This window comes from Monodelphis domestica, chromosome 3 (genome assembly GCF_027887165.1).
Source record: "Monodelphis domestica isolate mMonDom1 chromosome 3, mMonDom1.pri, whole genome shotgun sequence".
NCBI classification, from domain to species: Eukaryota; Metazoa; Chordata; class Mammalia; order Didelphimorphia; family Didelphidae; genus Monodelphis; species Monodelphis domestica.
In genome coordinates, this window is record NC_077229.1 from 125,517,779 (window position 1) to 125,534,828 (window position 17,050).

At 36.3% G+C, this 17,050-nt stretch overlaps 1 protein-coding gene across 1 annotated transcript in view; it reads left to right on the forward strand.

Annotated features, from left to right (window-relative positions):
• HHLA1 (HHLA1 neighbor of OC90) overlaps positions 1-17,050 on the forward strand; it is a 74,868-nt gene that overhangs the window by 28,621 nt on the left and 29,197 nt on the right. The window contains exons 9-11 of the mRNA XM_056821021.1: positions 491-751; positions 9,493-9,573; positions 16,351-16,419. Of these exons, the coding sequence (XP_056676999.1) occupies positions 491-751; positions 9,493-9,573; positions 16,351-16,419 (411 nt within the window). The remainder of the gene's footprint in view (positions 1-490; positions 752-9,492; positions 9,574-16,350; positions 16,420-17,050) is intronic.

The window sequence follows — 17,050 nt, forward strand, 5'->3', positions numbered from 1 at the left end:
AGTGATATATAAAACATTAATAATTCAGATTAAACATGAAGGCTGTCATCGGGCCATTTTTTTCTGATTATTAAACATTTATCTGTAAGGTCAGAATTCTAGATTTTGGCTAGTTTAGAAGAAAAGGTTATTAAGGTCCTTTTTAAAATACTATATATTTATAGCTAGAAGTGACCCTAGAGTTTTATTGCTCCCCTCTCCCATCTTAGGGATAAGAAACTGAAATGAAGTGACTTTCCCAATGCAGTTCTTAGATTCTGTAATTCTAGGAATATTCCTATTCTGATATTGGGAAGGTTGTAGTGAAGATAAGGGACATTAATGTACTTAAAGTGCTTTGGAACTATAAAGTACTATGTAAAGGTGAGTCATCATTATTTCTCAAGAAAAGCTATATTTGCCCTTTAATGAACTTTCAGCCATACTGATTTCAAAATTAAAGCTGTCACCCATTTTAGTGCAGAATTTTTGTTTGTTTTTTTCTATATAGCCAGTAGAATGACTACTTGGGCTCCCAGCGAGTCTTTGAAAAGATTTGAAGTGACACCTACAAAATTCCCGGCATGGACACAGACCACAAGATTGGAAGGATCTGGAATTTCTTCTATGAAAGCCTCTTCTCTAATGCAAACTGGACCTTCAGATGAAGATGAAACCCTATACACAAGAACACCTCACCGGCTTTCTCTTCTTACAAGGGTTTTGGCAACAGTGACACAAGGCACTTCATCCCAAGACCATCTCATTTCAGGTAACAAGGAATTCTTTTTGGAAACAGAAAGAAGCTCACATGCTCTCTGTCATATGTAGCACCTTCACAAAAATTCACCATGGATTAGGAAATAAAAACCCCATAGAAAATGCTGAAAAGCAAAAATACTAAAACATAATTTATTGATCATAATATAATTAAAATCTCATTTTAAAGGGGGTCTTTGGAAGAATTAGAAATTAATTGGAGAATAAGAAACAATTTTTAAAAACCTTTGTATAAATAAAAAAGCAAAAAAAGTCAAAGAAAATTATTATAATGAGACAGTATACTAAAACTTATGGAATGCAATGAAAACAGTCCTGATAGAAAATTGTATATCTTTCATCTTTTATAATATTTCATCCACAAAAAGAAAATGGTCAAATCAATAAATGAGAAATATAACTTAAAAACAACATCAAATCAGGATACCTCCATTACAGATAAATATTTAGCTAGTCTGATTTTTAAAAAAGATAGAGGAATGCCAAATGGTTCTTATCATAATTGAAAAATAATAACTTAAAACAACTGAAAGAAAATAAAGGAAACTATCAGAATTTTGCCCAAATATATATGCTAAAAAGCTAACAACTTAGAGGAAAGAGATGAATACTTATGAAAATATAAAATGTTTGGATTAGCAAAAAAGAAATGGATTAAGTAATCTAATATCAGAAAAAGAAATTAAACAAGCCAGAGTTCACCTGTAAAAGGTGGGGGAGGGAGATTCCAGACTAGATGCCTTTACAAATAAATCTAACAAACATTATAAGGAAAATTTTCATCAATATTATATTAAAATATTGCCAAATTAGGAAAATACAGGACCCTTCCAACCTCTTTGTATATAATATAAATATGATTTTGATACCTAAAACATGGAGACCAAACAAAGAAAATTATAAACCACCATCTTTAATTAACTGATGCAGAAGAAGTAAATAATATATTAGGAAATGGGCTAGAACAATATATTTAAATGATTATAAACATCAGGCAAGTTGGATTTATGCCAGGATTGATTTATCTAGAATTAGTTCAATATGAGAAATATTCTAAACTTAATAATTCACATTATAACACAAAAAATAAAAATATATAATATCAATAGATGCTAAAAAGTGTGTTGACAAAATCCTATTTCATTTTCTCTTATAAACACTAGAAAGCATAGCAATAAATGGGCATTTCCTTAATATAGTAAAGAGTACTTCTCAAGAACCAACATAAAATATATGGATAGTGGAAAGTTTAGAGGTCTTTCCATAAAATCTAAGTTAAAAGCAAGGATACTACTATTTAACATAGTGTTAGAAACAGTAGCTATAGTAATAAAATAAGAGAAACTGAGAATCAACATAGGCAAAGGGATTATATGGTCTACCTAGAGAACTCTAAAAGAGTCAATTAAAAAAGTTAAATGAAATAATAAATTCATCACAGTTATAGGTTGTAAAATGAGTCCATATAAGTTATCAGCATTCCTGTTTATTACTAAAAAGTCCAATTAAAAGTGATAGAAAATTCATTCAAAATAATTACAGGTTGTATAAAATATTTAGGAGTCTATTTACCAAAGCACAATTAGTAACTATAAAAAGAAACTACAAAAAAATTCTTTACAAAAATATGGACTTGACTAATTATAGAAATAACAATTGCTCCTGGGTAGATTTAACAATAAAATTTAAAATTACAATAATACTACCTAGATAAATTTTTGAGTACCACACAATCAAACTACCATTGGATTATCTTATGAAACTAGAAAAATAATAATAAAATTAATTTGCCAGTGCCAAAGATGAAAATATAAAAAGAAATAAGGGAGAAAAAATGGGAAAGTGGATAGAAGAACTAGTTTTGAAACTAATACAAAGTAATAATGGTCAAAATAATCTGTTAATGGTTAAAAATAGAGATAAGTGGAATAGATCAAGAATACAATATACAAAAATAAATTAACATGGAGCGTAGTTTAAAAAAAAAACCCATATCCTAATTAATTGAATAAGTATTCATTATTCAACCAAAAGGGAAAAAAATTAGGAAAATTGGAAATTAGTCTGGCAGACCTTATAGATCAACATCTCACAACATATGCATATGCATATAAATTTCAAGTAAATAGACAAATTAGAAATTTAAAAATAACATTATGAAAAAATTAAAGGCACAAGGAAGAAATTACCTTTGAAATCTATGATTAATTAAATTTAAATTTTTAAATTAAAAACTAAATTAAAATTAAATAAGCATTCTTGGCCAAATGAAAGATAGAGGATCACAGAATATAGAGTTGACAGATTTTATTATATATAATTTAAAAGGCTTTATAAAAACAAATTCAATACCATGAAGAAGAGGAAGGAAATGGGTAACTAAGAAAAAATCCTTGTGGCAAATTTTGCTGATAAAACTTTCATATCCAAGATGGTAGTAGTCTCTCGGAAGCTGAGAATGATGATTGTCTTTGTGCGTTTTCATCTATGATAGATGAGTGTGCACAAAGACACTTGTGCGTGAAAGAGATTTAAGTGGAAAAACCGATGCACAGAGACAGTCCCACTCTCTCGGCATTGGAAGCCTGGGTCCAGTGGTACGAAAAGTCGTTACACCTGAAGACTTCCTCAGCTGCATTGGATGGCCATGTTGTCTTTTGTGCTCCAACACACCCTGAGCACTCCACAGTGCTTTGCTGCGTCGCCCTCTCAGCCGTTGAACCTTCTTATTGGTTTCTTCCGTCTGTTCCGCTGAAGCAGTCTTCACATGCTGGGTGAGCAAAGCCCTGGTTCACCAGGGGTCGAGGACCAGATGGCTACCCTCACAAGGTTTAGCTGGCCTGTCGAAGCTGTTGCCCGAGGTGTGGCCACTGCCGCATGCTAGCAGCTACTGGGAGCCACAAGTGAGAGCTGGGTGTCAGGTGAGGGTCAGAGGCTGGAGAGCTGTCCTAGGAGGGCACAACAAGCCCTCCATACCAGAGATACTACCCCTCCCTGAGCACCCCATACAAAAGACATTCCCAAACAGATGAATGGTCAAAAATATAAACACTAGGTTTCCAAGGGAAGAAATTAAAACTATCTACAATCATATGAAAAAAAATGCTCTAATTGACTAATAATCAGAGAAATACAAAGTAAGGAAATTCAAAAGCTCTACTTCACATCCATCAGATTAGCAAAGATGACTAAAGAGGAAATTGAAAAATGTTGGAAGGGCTTTGGGAAAACAGTCACACTAATGCATTGTTGGTGGAGCCATGAAGTAGCCTAGCCATTCTAGAAAGCTATCTGGAAACTATGCCCCTAAGGTCACTAAACTTTGTACAGTCCATGACCAGTGATAATACATACATCCAAAGAGATCAAAGAAAAGGTAAAAGGACTCATGTTACAAAAATATAGTAGCTTGTTTTGTAATCACAAACAAAAAAAAAGGAAACTAAAAAAAAGGATAAACAAATTCTGAAATATGATTATCATGGAATATGACATTCACATTTCATAAGAACATATTTATTGAAACTTTTCTTCTCCCTTTTTTCTGTTTGTTTTTTGGAGGGGGCATAAAAATTTTTGACCCTCCCACTGTACTGTAAAAGTTAAATGTAGTTTCTACTGATAAAATATTATATTTTATGAGGCTTATTAATGATTATTAGAAATCAAGGATACAAAATAATAAGCCATGTGCCTAGGGCTGATTAGTCCATTCACAGCCTAATTACTACATGTTGCAATGTTTCAAGTGGAGGAAGACAGAGCAGCCGAAGTAGGAGTCTCAGTCAGTTTAAATAAAAATTGTGTTCTCGCCCAGGTGGGGACCCAGGTGAGATTATAGGGAATTCTGGGAACTAGCAAGGACTTATAGGGATTGAAGTCTGGGGTTCAAATCTCCATTTTTACATTCACCCCTTTGATCGTTATTGGGTAACCAGTTTCCTCAAAAGGATCATGAAAATATAATCAACTTAAAGATTACAATAAATTGAGGATAAGAGGAAAAAAGAACAAAACCAATAATTGCTAGATGCATTAACAAAAAGCCAGTTAGTGGGGAAGTCCCCTTTGGCATGAAAGTGTACATACAAATACCCAAAGTTCATTCTTGATCTTCTCATGCAGCTTGTGATCTGGAGGCATCTTCATGGTGTCTTCTCCAAACAGTTCAGTTTCTGGATTCAGAGAGGTATCATGTTTCTTAACCTAAAATTCTTCTCAAAAGGAATTTAAACTTTGCAATTTAAAATAATATTATTTTTACATTCCCCCCTTGAAGAGGGTGATTGAAAAATACAGGGATTATTTAGGGATGCATGGCTGAGTTATGAGGTTTATGAATCAATTGACAAGAGAAATTAAAAAGACATCAGAAAAATCCAAATAAAAAAGATAATTTCTGGATGAAAATATAGACTATCAAAGTCTTATGTGTAAAAATTCTAAGTAAAGGAAAAATAAATCTATAACAGGTCCTTGAATCAGGGCCCAATTAAAATTATATAAGCAATTAAGCATTTACCCAGTCAGTAGCCAGGACTACAGAAAGTTGCCACATGATGAAAAGACAGAAAATGGACTAGATTATAGGGGCCAGGTAGGAGCCAAATTTGAGATACTCATCTGTAAATATTTTCAAGAAAAGTGTAGATACAAGGAAGGCCTACATCTTAACGTATGTTAAGCATCATAACCTTGAGTCTTCACACTAGGTTCAAGTACTTTGTATTGGCTTAGAAATGCATCAATGCTTCCTGAATTGGTTTCTTCTATTTTTTTTTTACCTATGCTCTCTTTGGCACTAATCAGGTTTATCTTTGTGCTTCTTTGGCCCTGTACAATGGCTCTTTTTGTATTATCTTGTCCTGAAATCAGACAGAATCATTAAGCAAAGTCCCATAATTTTTTTAAACAATTAATGGCATCAATTTCATAGTCTAAAGCTTTGGGGGCATGCATTGACATTATAACAAATGTATTTTAAACTTATATTACTGATAAATCAAAAAAGTTAAGGAAAATCTTAATACTGGTGACATGTACTTCAAATATAAAAAGGAGAGAAAAAAACTGAAATAGCATTTTGCACATGCAAGAAAAATATAATAATAAAAGAGTTTTAAAATTCAAAAATATAGCTTATAATCATTGACACACTGTGTCAGCTAAAGAAATATAGAATTCAAGGCTTTCTCACCAAAAATGAGATCTATTTCCTCTTCATATCTGGCCATGATTCACTGTGAGTACAAGCAAATGAATTTCACAAAGTAACAGTTTTTTTTAATAAAGAACAGTAGTATAAATATGTAGGTATCAATATCCCCCAAATTCTCAATAATCCAGTTAATTACAATAACTATCATTGTTCACATAAGTTGCTGTATAGCATTTTTAAAAGCCTATGAACTGATGGATATTTGTCACAATTTTACAAGCATAGCAAATCTTTCAACCTTGGTAAACATATTTTTAAACAAAGTAAAACTTATTTTGGGTCTAGAACATCATCAAGAAATCTAGATATCATTTAAAAAATGTGGCAGAGGAGTCTAGGAAAAACTCAAACCTCTGTACTGTTGATGTTGGCTAAAGTGAGCTGAAGAGTCATAAATGAGAGATGTTCCTCTTTTGGGAGTGCTCCAGGGGTATTATATGCCCAGGGATTAACTTCCCAGCTCCTTGGTATGAGACTGTGGTGTCCCATCCGTTCACATTTTTATAAATGTGGGAGGTGGAGATTATAATTGTATTTCACTTCAGCTACTAAAATGGACCTTACCTTCTGTTAGAAGAAGCAGGTAAAATGACCAGAGACTGTTAAAAAAAATTCTAAAAATCATGTCTAAAGACCCCTTAAAATCAATTTGAGATATTTAGCTCATTAAATTTTTCAAAGGTTGTTATACAATTGTAACCAGTTTTTATGAAGTCTATCCATCCTCTATGTGACAATTTACAATATCAAAAATAGAAAAGCTGTTTTTATATGGGCCTACTCAATAATGTTTGTTCAATATGGTTATAGGGGAAAAGCAACAGAATTCAACAGTAGTTAAAACCCAATACATTAAAATGATCCAGTGTAACAAAATAGTACTGAATGCAGCAATATATGAATTTAAAATATGAACTTAAATCACAAAGTTAAATCTTAAACAAAGCAATCAGTAAAATGCAATAGGATACAGAGATTTTTATAAAACATGGAGTCTGAAATGCCTTAAAAATATAATCTCCAGTCTCTTTAAAGTTCCTTGGTTTTTTATCCATTTAGATGCCTATTGTCAGAAGGCAGAAATTGGTAAGGGGTAGGCAATGGGGGTTAAATGACCTACCCAGGGCTACACCGCCAGGAAGTATCTGAGGTCAGATTAGAACCCAGGACCTCCCGTCTCTAGGCCTGGCTCTCAATCCACTGAGCCACTGAGCTGCCTCCCCATAGTGAGGGTGGATTTTAGGAATCTCAAACTGGGCCTAAGAATTGCAGGGAGTTTAAATTTTCTCCTGACTCTCTGAGAGAATTATAAGGAGTAAATTTAAAGATTCCTCAGGTACTTCCAATGATAAGGAACCATCTGGGGAGATAAATAAAAAGACCAATGCACTCAAAAGATATCCTTTTAAATACCCCATGCTTGTAACTTCCTGTTTAGAAAAGTTTCTTCCTTCTCTTCCTTCTCCCCTTCTGTGATCCCCTGCCCCCAGTCCACATGGAGGCTAATTATAGCCTAAAGAAAGAACACCCCCATTTTTACCAGCTGGTTTTTTTATCCTGAAGAAATTGGGTCTGCTACCAGCAGCCTGGGGCGATCTGGCTCAGAGGCTGGAGATCAGCTGGGCTGGGTCTGGGTAGGTAAGGATCGGGAGAGCTATCTGGGTCCGGATTGCAGGAGCGCAGAAGCAGGCAGCAGGAGCCTGACCAGGCTGGGCCAGGCCGGGCGGGCAGGGCTATTGAATCAAGAAAGTCTGAAGCAGATGGCTGCAGGCAGCTCAAGCTGATCAAGAGGCTTTTCTGAAAAGCCTTGGAGAAACATGGCTTAAAAGAAATTTATCTAGGCTATCTTTTTTTTTTAATTGAGTTTTTCTCTTATCCCATTTGGTTGCCAGACTGTAAAAGTTAAATGTAGTTTCTACTGATAAAATATTATATTTTATGAGGCTTATTAATGATTATTAGAAATCAAGGATACAAGATAATAAGCCATTTGCCTAGGGCTGATTAGTCCATTCACAGCCTAATTACTACATGTTGCAATGTTTCAAGTGGAGGAAGAGAGAGAGGCCGAAGTAGGCATTGCAGCCAGTTTAAATACAAATTGTGTTCTCGCCCAGGTGGGGACCCAGGTGAGATTATAGGGAATTCTGGGAACTAGCAAGAACTTATAGGGATTGAAGTCTGGGGTTCAAATCTCCATTTTTACAATACCAGAGAAAAGCCTGATTTTTTTCTTTTTCTTTTATAATGTGTTTGCATTAACTTTTTGTAAAATTTTGGAAATTGTGTATATTTATGGCATTATGCTAATATTTTAAAATACTACTATGCATATATTTTATGTATTTCTGAGTTTTTAAATTTTTTCTTTGCTGTGTGCTGGCCTTCATGTATCATCTGCAGCTTCCACAAAACTCCTCAAAATTCTCATTTAATTTCTTATGCCAACCTGTGATATAGCAAAACTGTAATGAGGAAAGTTGCAGTGTGGAAGAGATACCTACAAAATGAACTGTGGTGGACAGAAAATAATTTTTCAAAGAAGTAATTGTTTGCCCTTTCCTTTCCTGTCTATTCTATCACTCCTGTGTCCTTTTTCCTTCTCTCTGCCTCCACTTCTCCTTTTTATTTTATAATAATTTACACATAAATATGTACATACGGGTATATGTGTACATGGTGATTTGAGCCATACTTTTCCACACAGCAACTCTAATAAGTATTACAGGTTTCTTTACTCTATGGATGAGGAACTGAGGTTAATTGGTTTGCCCTTAGTCAATAAGCACATAGTAAGTGTCTTCTATGTGTCAGACATTGTACAAAAAACTCCAGATACAATGAAAAGAAAAAGAAAAAAAAGAAAGAAAAAAAATCCCTGTCTTAAGGATCTCATGGTCTAATGATCAAAGATAGTATGCAAACAACCACTGTACAAGTCACCTATGTGCAAGATAAATAGGAAATATTCAAGAGGGGGGAGCTCTAGGATTATGAGAGATGGAGGATGGCTTCCTAAAGGAGGTGGGATTTTACTTGGGAAAACTATGAGTCAGAGATAAGAAGGAGGAGTATTCTAGCCTTGGGGAACAGACAGTAAAAAGGCCTGGAGTCAAGAGGGAAAATATCTCAATCAAGGAACATCCAGGAGGCCAATGTCACCAAATAAAGACTATGTAAACGGAGGGAGGTGTAAGAAGACTAGAAAAGTGGGGGTGTGGTAATAAATGGTTTTGATTGCTAAACAGAGGATTTTGTACTTTCTCCTGGAGGTGATGGGGAGCCACTAGAGTTTATTAAGTCTTCCAATGTATGTAGAAAAGTAGGATCCAGACCTAGAATTTGCATCTCTTGATTCCGAACTCACTTTTGTATACATCACAGTATGCTGGTCATATTACAAAGGTTCATCTCTTCCCATCCACTCTTTCTGTGTCTGGCTCCATCTGTCTTTTTTGTCTCCCAGGAAATTCATTTCCAATCCTAAGTTTCCTTTCTTTCTTCTTGATTTTCAGCAGTGAATTCCTCTCCATCATCCGACACTCTCACCCCTTCCAAGCAGGGAGAAGACATGACCAGAGAATTTCTGCTCCCAGGTAAAAATCCTTCTCAGGAGGTAATCAGTCCACCAAATAAACAAGTATATTTCAATCAGAATTATAATAATTGACATTTACCATATGTGGTACTTTATTAAGGCTTGTGAAGCACTTTAAATATAATAAATATCGCATTTGATTTTCAAACAATCCTGGAAGGTAGATGCTATTGTTAGTCACATTTTACAGCTGAGGAAACAGAGACACAGAAATGTTAAATTACTTCCTCACAGTCATTTATCTGAAACAGAATTCAAATGTAAATTTTCTAGACTTAAATTCCATTGAATCTCCTAACAGATGATGCTTTAATAACTGTTATTATTAGCATTGCATAGCACTCTAAGTTTTGCAAATTGTTTTATAAATATTACCTCATTTTATGCTCACAACAACCCTGAGAGAAAGATCCTGTTATTATCCCCATTTTAGAGATGAGGAAACTGCCACAGAATGGTTAAGTGACTTGCCCAGGGTCACACAGCTAATTTGAAGACTGCATTTGAACTCAGACCTTCCTGACTCCATGTCTAGCACTGTATCTACAATGCCGTATTTGACCTGCAAATGTTATCACATTTGATCCTCACAGCAACTTTGTGAGGGTAGATACACAAATAGAAATTCTCTCCCAGGGTATGATGGCATGCCTAACCCACAATCGAATGCACACCAATGCCTATCAGTTAATAACTGTCACTGTCCTTGTTTTCCAGATTATGAAACTGAGGTTCAGAGAGGTTAATTGACTTGAAAAAGGTTATACAATTAGTATTTGAGGTAAAATAAAACCCTGTTATTCCTGATGCCCACGTCCAGCATCCACAGACTGAGCCATCAATGAATAGCCCTAATGTCAGGTAAATTACGTCCTCAGTCATGAGATGTAGTCAATCACGCATCCTGGAGGAATTCTAGACCTAGAGCAGTCCGGGGATTGGGAAGCCATCTAATCCCACCTTTTCCCCATTTTATGGATAAGGAACAAAGAGAAAGTGGCTTCCTGAGTCACACAACCTTCTATAATGAAAATAGCACAAGTTGGCCATCTTATATCTGATACCTATTGTCCGTATGTCCTTAGGCAAATAATTTATCTGGGAATGGCCAGATCTGGAGTCAGGAAGACCTCAGTTTAAATCTGACCTAAAAAGCCTACTAACTGTGTGATTCAGGACAATTCACTTAACATTATTTATCTTGGTTTCTTCATCTATAAAATGACCTGACGAAAGGAATGGCAAACCACTCCAGTCTCTTTGCCAAGAAAATCCCAAATGGAGTCACAAAGAGGCAGCCAGGACTGAAAAATGACTGAACCACCACCACAAGAACAACAAAAGATAATGATGTTAGTCTAGAATATCTCCAAGATCTCACCTAGCTCTAAATCTATATAAGTAATCTTAAATACGATTAGTGAGATATTGCAGAGGAATTAACTGCTACTAAGCAAGAAGAACCATAGATCATTGGATTGAAAGCACTCTCTTCATAGTCTCCATAGTGCCCCACTTTGGGGATTTGGAGAAAAGAAAGTACAATTTAGGAGCCCTTAGTACTTAAGGGAGTGGGGAAAAGGCAAGACCTGTAGGAAGATTAGAAGAAAGAAGGGAATGAGTGCTTATTAAGCTCCTAATATGTTCCAAGTACAGTGCTAGGCACCTTACAACTATTATCTCATTAAATCCTCAAAACAACCCTGGGTCATAGGTATAATTATTATTTCCATTTTACAGATGAAGAAACTGAGACTGGGAGAGGTTAAGTGAGTTATCATCTTCAGCTATCATCAATCAGCTAGAAATGATATAAATCTGAATTTGAACTCAGGATTTTGTCTCAGCATTCTATTCCCTCCAACTCCCTAACATCAGCAAAAAGATATGCCTAAAGAACTAGAAATAATCATCCTGAAGAAAAGATTACTTAGCTATTTTTACATATTTAAGAAGAAAAGATATATTCTTATTCTATTTGGCCCCAGATTTATTCTTATTCTATTGGTCAGAGCAATGAGTAGAAGATGTGCAAAGAAGTAGAACTAAGCTGATTGTCAGGAAAGATTTCCAATAAAACATCTAGGAGCAGAACAGGGCAACTAAGTGGCATAATATATAAACTGCCTGGCCTTAAGTAAGGAAGACTCATTTTCCCAAGTCCAAATCTAGCTCAGACACTAGTTGTATGGCCTTAGACACTTCACTTAACATAATTTGTCTCAGTTTCCTGATCTGTAAAATGAGCTGGAAAAGAAAATGGAAAACCACTCCATTATTTTTGCCAAGAAAACCCCAAATGAGGTCATGAAGAGTCAGACATGACTGAAATGACTGAATAACATGAGTAAAATGAGCTACTTCAGGAGGTAGTAGAGGTTCTCCTTCATCAGAGTTCTTCAATCAAAGACCTGACCACTATTCATTGGCTATGTTGCTGTTCAAGTATAGGGTGGACAGGGTGGCTTCCAAGGCTCCTTGCTCCTCTAAGATTCCACCATCTTGTGTGCTCTTTCCACTGGAGCCCACTGCCTAGGCAAAGGTTCCTAGAATTCCATACTACCCTCCTTTGCTACTAGGTAGTTTCTTTGGTACTTCCTGAAGCCCAAGTCCTATTCCCATCCAACAAAGTTTTAGGACTAAAGCTCCAGAATTTGTTTTGATCACTCATGTGGGGCCTTTGGTTGATTCTAAATTCTCTTTGCAGTGTTCAGAAGCTGTTTCTGTCTTCCAGATCTTGTCACTACAGAGGACATACACACTAGCTCAGTAACATACCAGCCCTAGAAAGACCTGGACCAATCAGACTGAATACCGATGATGTCATTGTTTTCCATTGGCTGACACTGTTTTCATTCTCTCTCCACTCTGGCTTCAGATTTTTTCCTAAGAGGCCAAGTTAAGCTAGTGCCATTCATATCAATCTCTCCTGCCTTATAAAATTGTTATAGCTTGTCTCCTTTATTAACTTGTTTTACTCTCACTCAGCATAACAGCCTGTGACTTTTCAGTGGGATTTATGAAACAGTCAAAGGTTAATTATTATATGTTTGAGTGGTAGACTGGTGGATTTAATGGGGATTAACTTCTCCAAGGCTTACATGTTGATGAAATACAGTTGTGCTGAGGGAGAAATACTTTGGTAGCAGACTGCTCATGGATTTTGGGCAATCCTGAATAGCAAATAATCTCTCCATTAAATTATCAAAGCCTAGAATTTAGAAATGTCTGGAATTACCTACAGAATGGTCATGCAAGTGATTGTCATTCGAATTCTCATTTTAAATGAATATATATACTTAAATGATATGGTCATAGAACCAAGTCTTTGGCAATCCTGACAAAAAAATACTGAATAATTCAATTTCATTATATTTAATAGCTCACCTATTGAGCTTCCTGCTTCCAGTGTCTCTTTGCTCTCATCCATCTACCACATAGTTGCCAAAACAACCTACCTAAGACACTGGTCTGATAATATTGTCTGGCTCATAATCCTTAGGTGGCTCTTCTTTATTTTCCAAAATACAAATTCCTCTAGCTACAAAGTGTGACTCGGTCTTCCTATGACCTATTAATATTTTTCCAATTTATATAAGTCTGTCTTTATATAAAATGTTTCATAATTGTGTTCATATAGTTTCTGTGTGTATTGGCTCCCAGATATTTTATACTTTCTCAATTAATTTTAAGTAGAATTTCTTTGTCTTTTCCAGCAGGATTTTATTGCTAATATACAGAGATGCTTATGATTTGTGTGGTTTGTGATGGCAAACCTATAGCATACATGCCAAAAGGGGCATGCAGAGCCCCTCTGTGGGAACAAGAGCCATAGCCTGCCAGAGTTAATTACTGGAAAGGCAGAGAGACTTAGGGGAGCTGCTCCCTCCCCCTTCTCTACAGCACTGGGGACATATTTTCACTTCATCCACCCCTCTGTCCAGTAAACTTATGTCTGGGGTAAAGGTAGGGATGGGGCACAGCATGCAGTCTCTAAATGGTTTACCATCACTGTTTTATATCCTACAACTTTGCTGAGTTTGTTAATTGTTTTACTGTCTTTTTTTTAGTTGCCTTTCTAAGATTCTCTAATTAAACCATTATATCATCTATATAGGGCAGCAGGGTGACTCAGTGGATAAAGAGCCAGGTATAGAGTATAGTAGGGAAAACCTGAGCTCAAATCCAGCCTCAGTCACTTAGTAGTTGTACGGCCTTGGACAAGTCACTTGTCCCTGTCTGCCTTAGTTTTCTCACTTGTAAAATTAGCTAAAGAAGGAAATGGCTAACCACTCCAATATCTTTGCCAAGAAAATCCCAAATGGAATCACAAAGAGTTGGACAAGATCGAAACAACTAAACAATAACAAAAATTATCTGCAAAAAGTGATTATTCTGCTTTCTTATGGTTTATATGTATTCCCTCAATTTCTTTTTTCTTATCTTATTGCTATAGTTAGCATTTCTAGCACTATATTGACTAATAATAGTGATAATGGACATTCTTCCTTTATCACTGAGCTTATTGGAAAGACCTGTAGTTATTGCAATTACAGGTATTGCTAGCTAAAGTTGAAACTTAGATTCCTCTCTTCGACACTTAGAGACTGTCAACCTCACACAAGTACTTAACCTCTGTCTACATCCCTTTCCTCTTCTGTGAAATGGGGATAATAAAAGCACCTTCCTCCAGGACTGTTGTAAGGATCAAGTGAGATAATATTCGTAAAGCACTTTGCCAAACTTAACACTAACTTCTATTAATGCACGCTTATTCAATTGTTTCATCCTTATAACCACTCTGAAATAGGTAGTTTAAGTATTATCCTCATTTATAAACAAAGGAAATGAGGGCCAGCAAGATGAAGGGGAGTGCTAATAATTGCAAAGGTATCAGATCCAAATTTCAAACCCAGATCCTCTGACTCCAGATCCAGCTCTTGAAAGAGCAGCATATCATGATGCATTTCCCATTGAGGAGATGGAATAAATAGACCTGAAACAAGAAGTAATGAATTCACTGGGTTGTCTTCAACAGCCATTGACTAAAAGTTAATATTGCATCCAATGAGCTGTCTCAAGGAAGAATCGGGTCTGTTCTGTCCTTTTTTGTTTTTGTTTTGTTTTCCAAGGGACTAACATCTCCAGGAGAGTAGCTAAGTAATAGCTTGGCAGTTTAGGAGCATATAAATTGTGCCACTAGCTTCAAGAGGAGAAATGCAGTAAACAGAACATCCTGTAGAGTTGTTTGGAAAGAGAAAAGCCTCCCATTAGCCCATAACTCTGTTGACACTTTTCTTGTCATTATCAGGCATCACATAAATCATGCTCTCCAGGACCCAATAAGCTATTCCAGAGGCAAATGAAGGCTGCTCAGGCTGAACATGGAGCTGGTGATGGATGAATCACGGGCTTCATGTTGGGTCTCTATGATGCTTCTCTGGAAAGGCTGTCAGGACATTTTGCCAGTGTTCCCTTGCACCTGGGCCAGGGCATTGAGAGCAGGTAGCAGGGGAGCTCATTATCGTAGAGGTTTCAGAGAGGTACCCCAGGCAGAATTATTCCTCTCAAATTGCCATAGATAGATGAGGCCCCATCTCTTTATGAAATGAGGACCTCCTGGTCCATAGGAAGGATGTCTAAGTGAGTGCTGTAATGAGCCACATTTCAAGGTCTTTCTGCTCTATTAATATCCCCCTTTGATGAGCGAAGGGACTAGACTTTCCATAGGGTTAGACTTTCTAGGCTGAGGTCTGACTCAGGGCTGATGGAGCTGGGAAACTGAAGAGTTCCTAACCCCCAGGATCCTTTTAGTGGCTTTTTTGGAGCTCACCATGCACACACTCTACAGTTCAACTAAGCTGCCCTTGTAGTTTCTTACAGATGATATTCTGTTCCTTTCTCTTTACCACCACATTGACTGACTCCTATTCTTTAAGGATTGCAACTCTGCCTTTTAGAATGATTTGCTTTATTTAGAACACAGCAAAATGCTGCCTTCTGCTGAAGGCTTGTCTTTGTTTCTCCAGCTGCTGTTGCCTATGTTCCTTGCAACCCAGCTTATGTTGTAGTATCTCTTTGGTGTGGGTCTTGTACATGCTTGGGGCAGCTCTGTGGTACAGTGGATAGAGAACTAGGTTTGGAATGAGGAAGATTCATCTTCCTGAATTCAAATCTGGCCTTGGACACTTACTGGCTGTGTGACACTACAAGTCACTTAACTCTTTTTGCCCTGGTTTCTCATCTGGAAATGAATTGGAGAATGTGAGCCACTGAGATCCTCACGACGTTGAGAGAAAATGGGCAAGGTCTCCAGGATGCTGAGTTGACCCCTTTGTGTTAACTTACAGGAGCACATGACCAAAAGTCATAACTGAATGGGCAGGTGTGGATAGGCTGTGATCTGTATCAATGGAGAAAATATCCACATTGATGAAATTATATAACCTTTGGACCATTTGGAGAATAAAATAAAATGATGAACTGTAAGGAAATGGCAAACCATTCCAGTATATTTGCCAAGAAAATCCCAAATAAGGACACATAGAATTGGAAATAACTCAAAATGACTCAACAACAATGATATACTTCTATATGTACACGCTATTTCCCCCCAAAAAAAATTTCATGATTTTGAGGTCAGGGACTCCTTCTTTTTCATCTTGTCTTTGTACATGGAACATAAGACAGTACCTAAAACATAGTGTGTACTTTAATGATTGGTGACCGATTGATTAAAGACATTGAATCTTATTTCTCTCTGGTCTCACCAAAGGAACATATACTCCAGGGACAAATACTCCAGGACCAACCAAAGCACATGCACCAAAACAGCCATACACTGGTAAGTTCATTCCTCTTTGAAAAAGTTGTACACACCATTACCTGCATCCATCTAAAATGTTTAAATTAATACTAGATTGGTGTCTCATTAGTTCATCCTCTCCCATCTCTCTCTCTCTCTCTCTCTCTCTCTCTCTCTCTCTCTCTCTCTCTCTCTCTCTCTCTCTCTCACACACACACACACACACACACAGTCATTTTCTTTTAGATTCTTCATATTGTCTACAAATCATCTTTGTCTCAAGTTCATAGTTCGATCATTTTAATTACATCACTAAAATAATTGCATAACTGAGAAGCAATATATAGATACACTATAGAGAAAAACTTTCCAATCACCTTCTGACTCCAACCTCTCAACCAAAGCTACCTTGACAAGTTGATATCTATTATCCACCCTGCTCTGGTCTCCTGGAGTTCTGTAGAGTCCATGTGGAAGTCCAGTTTCTCAGCACAAAGTTCCTATTTCTAAGCTGGACAAGAATGGATACAGACAGATTAACTCACTATAGAGCATCACACAGAAAATGGAAATTCTCTTGGTTAAAAAATGCAAGACTATACAGATTTCTTCAACATTAGAGTCCCAGAAAATCCATTATCCATCAGTCTGGCTTATGCATTTATCTTTC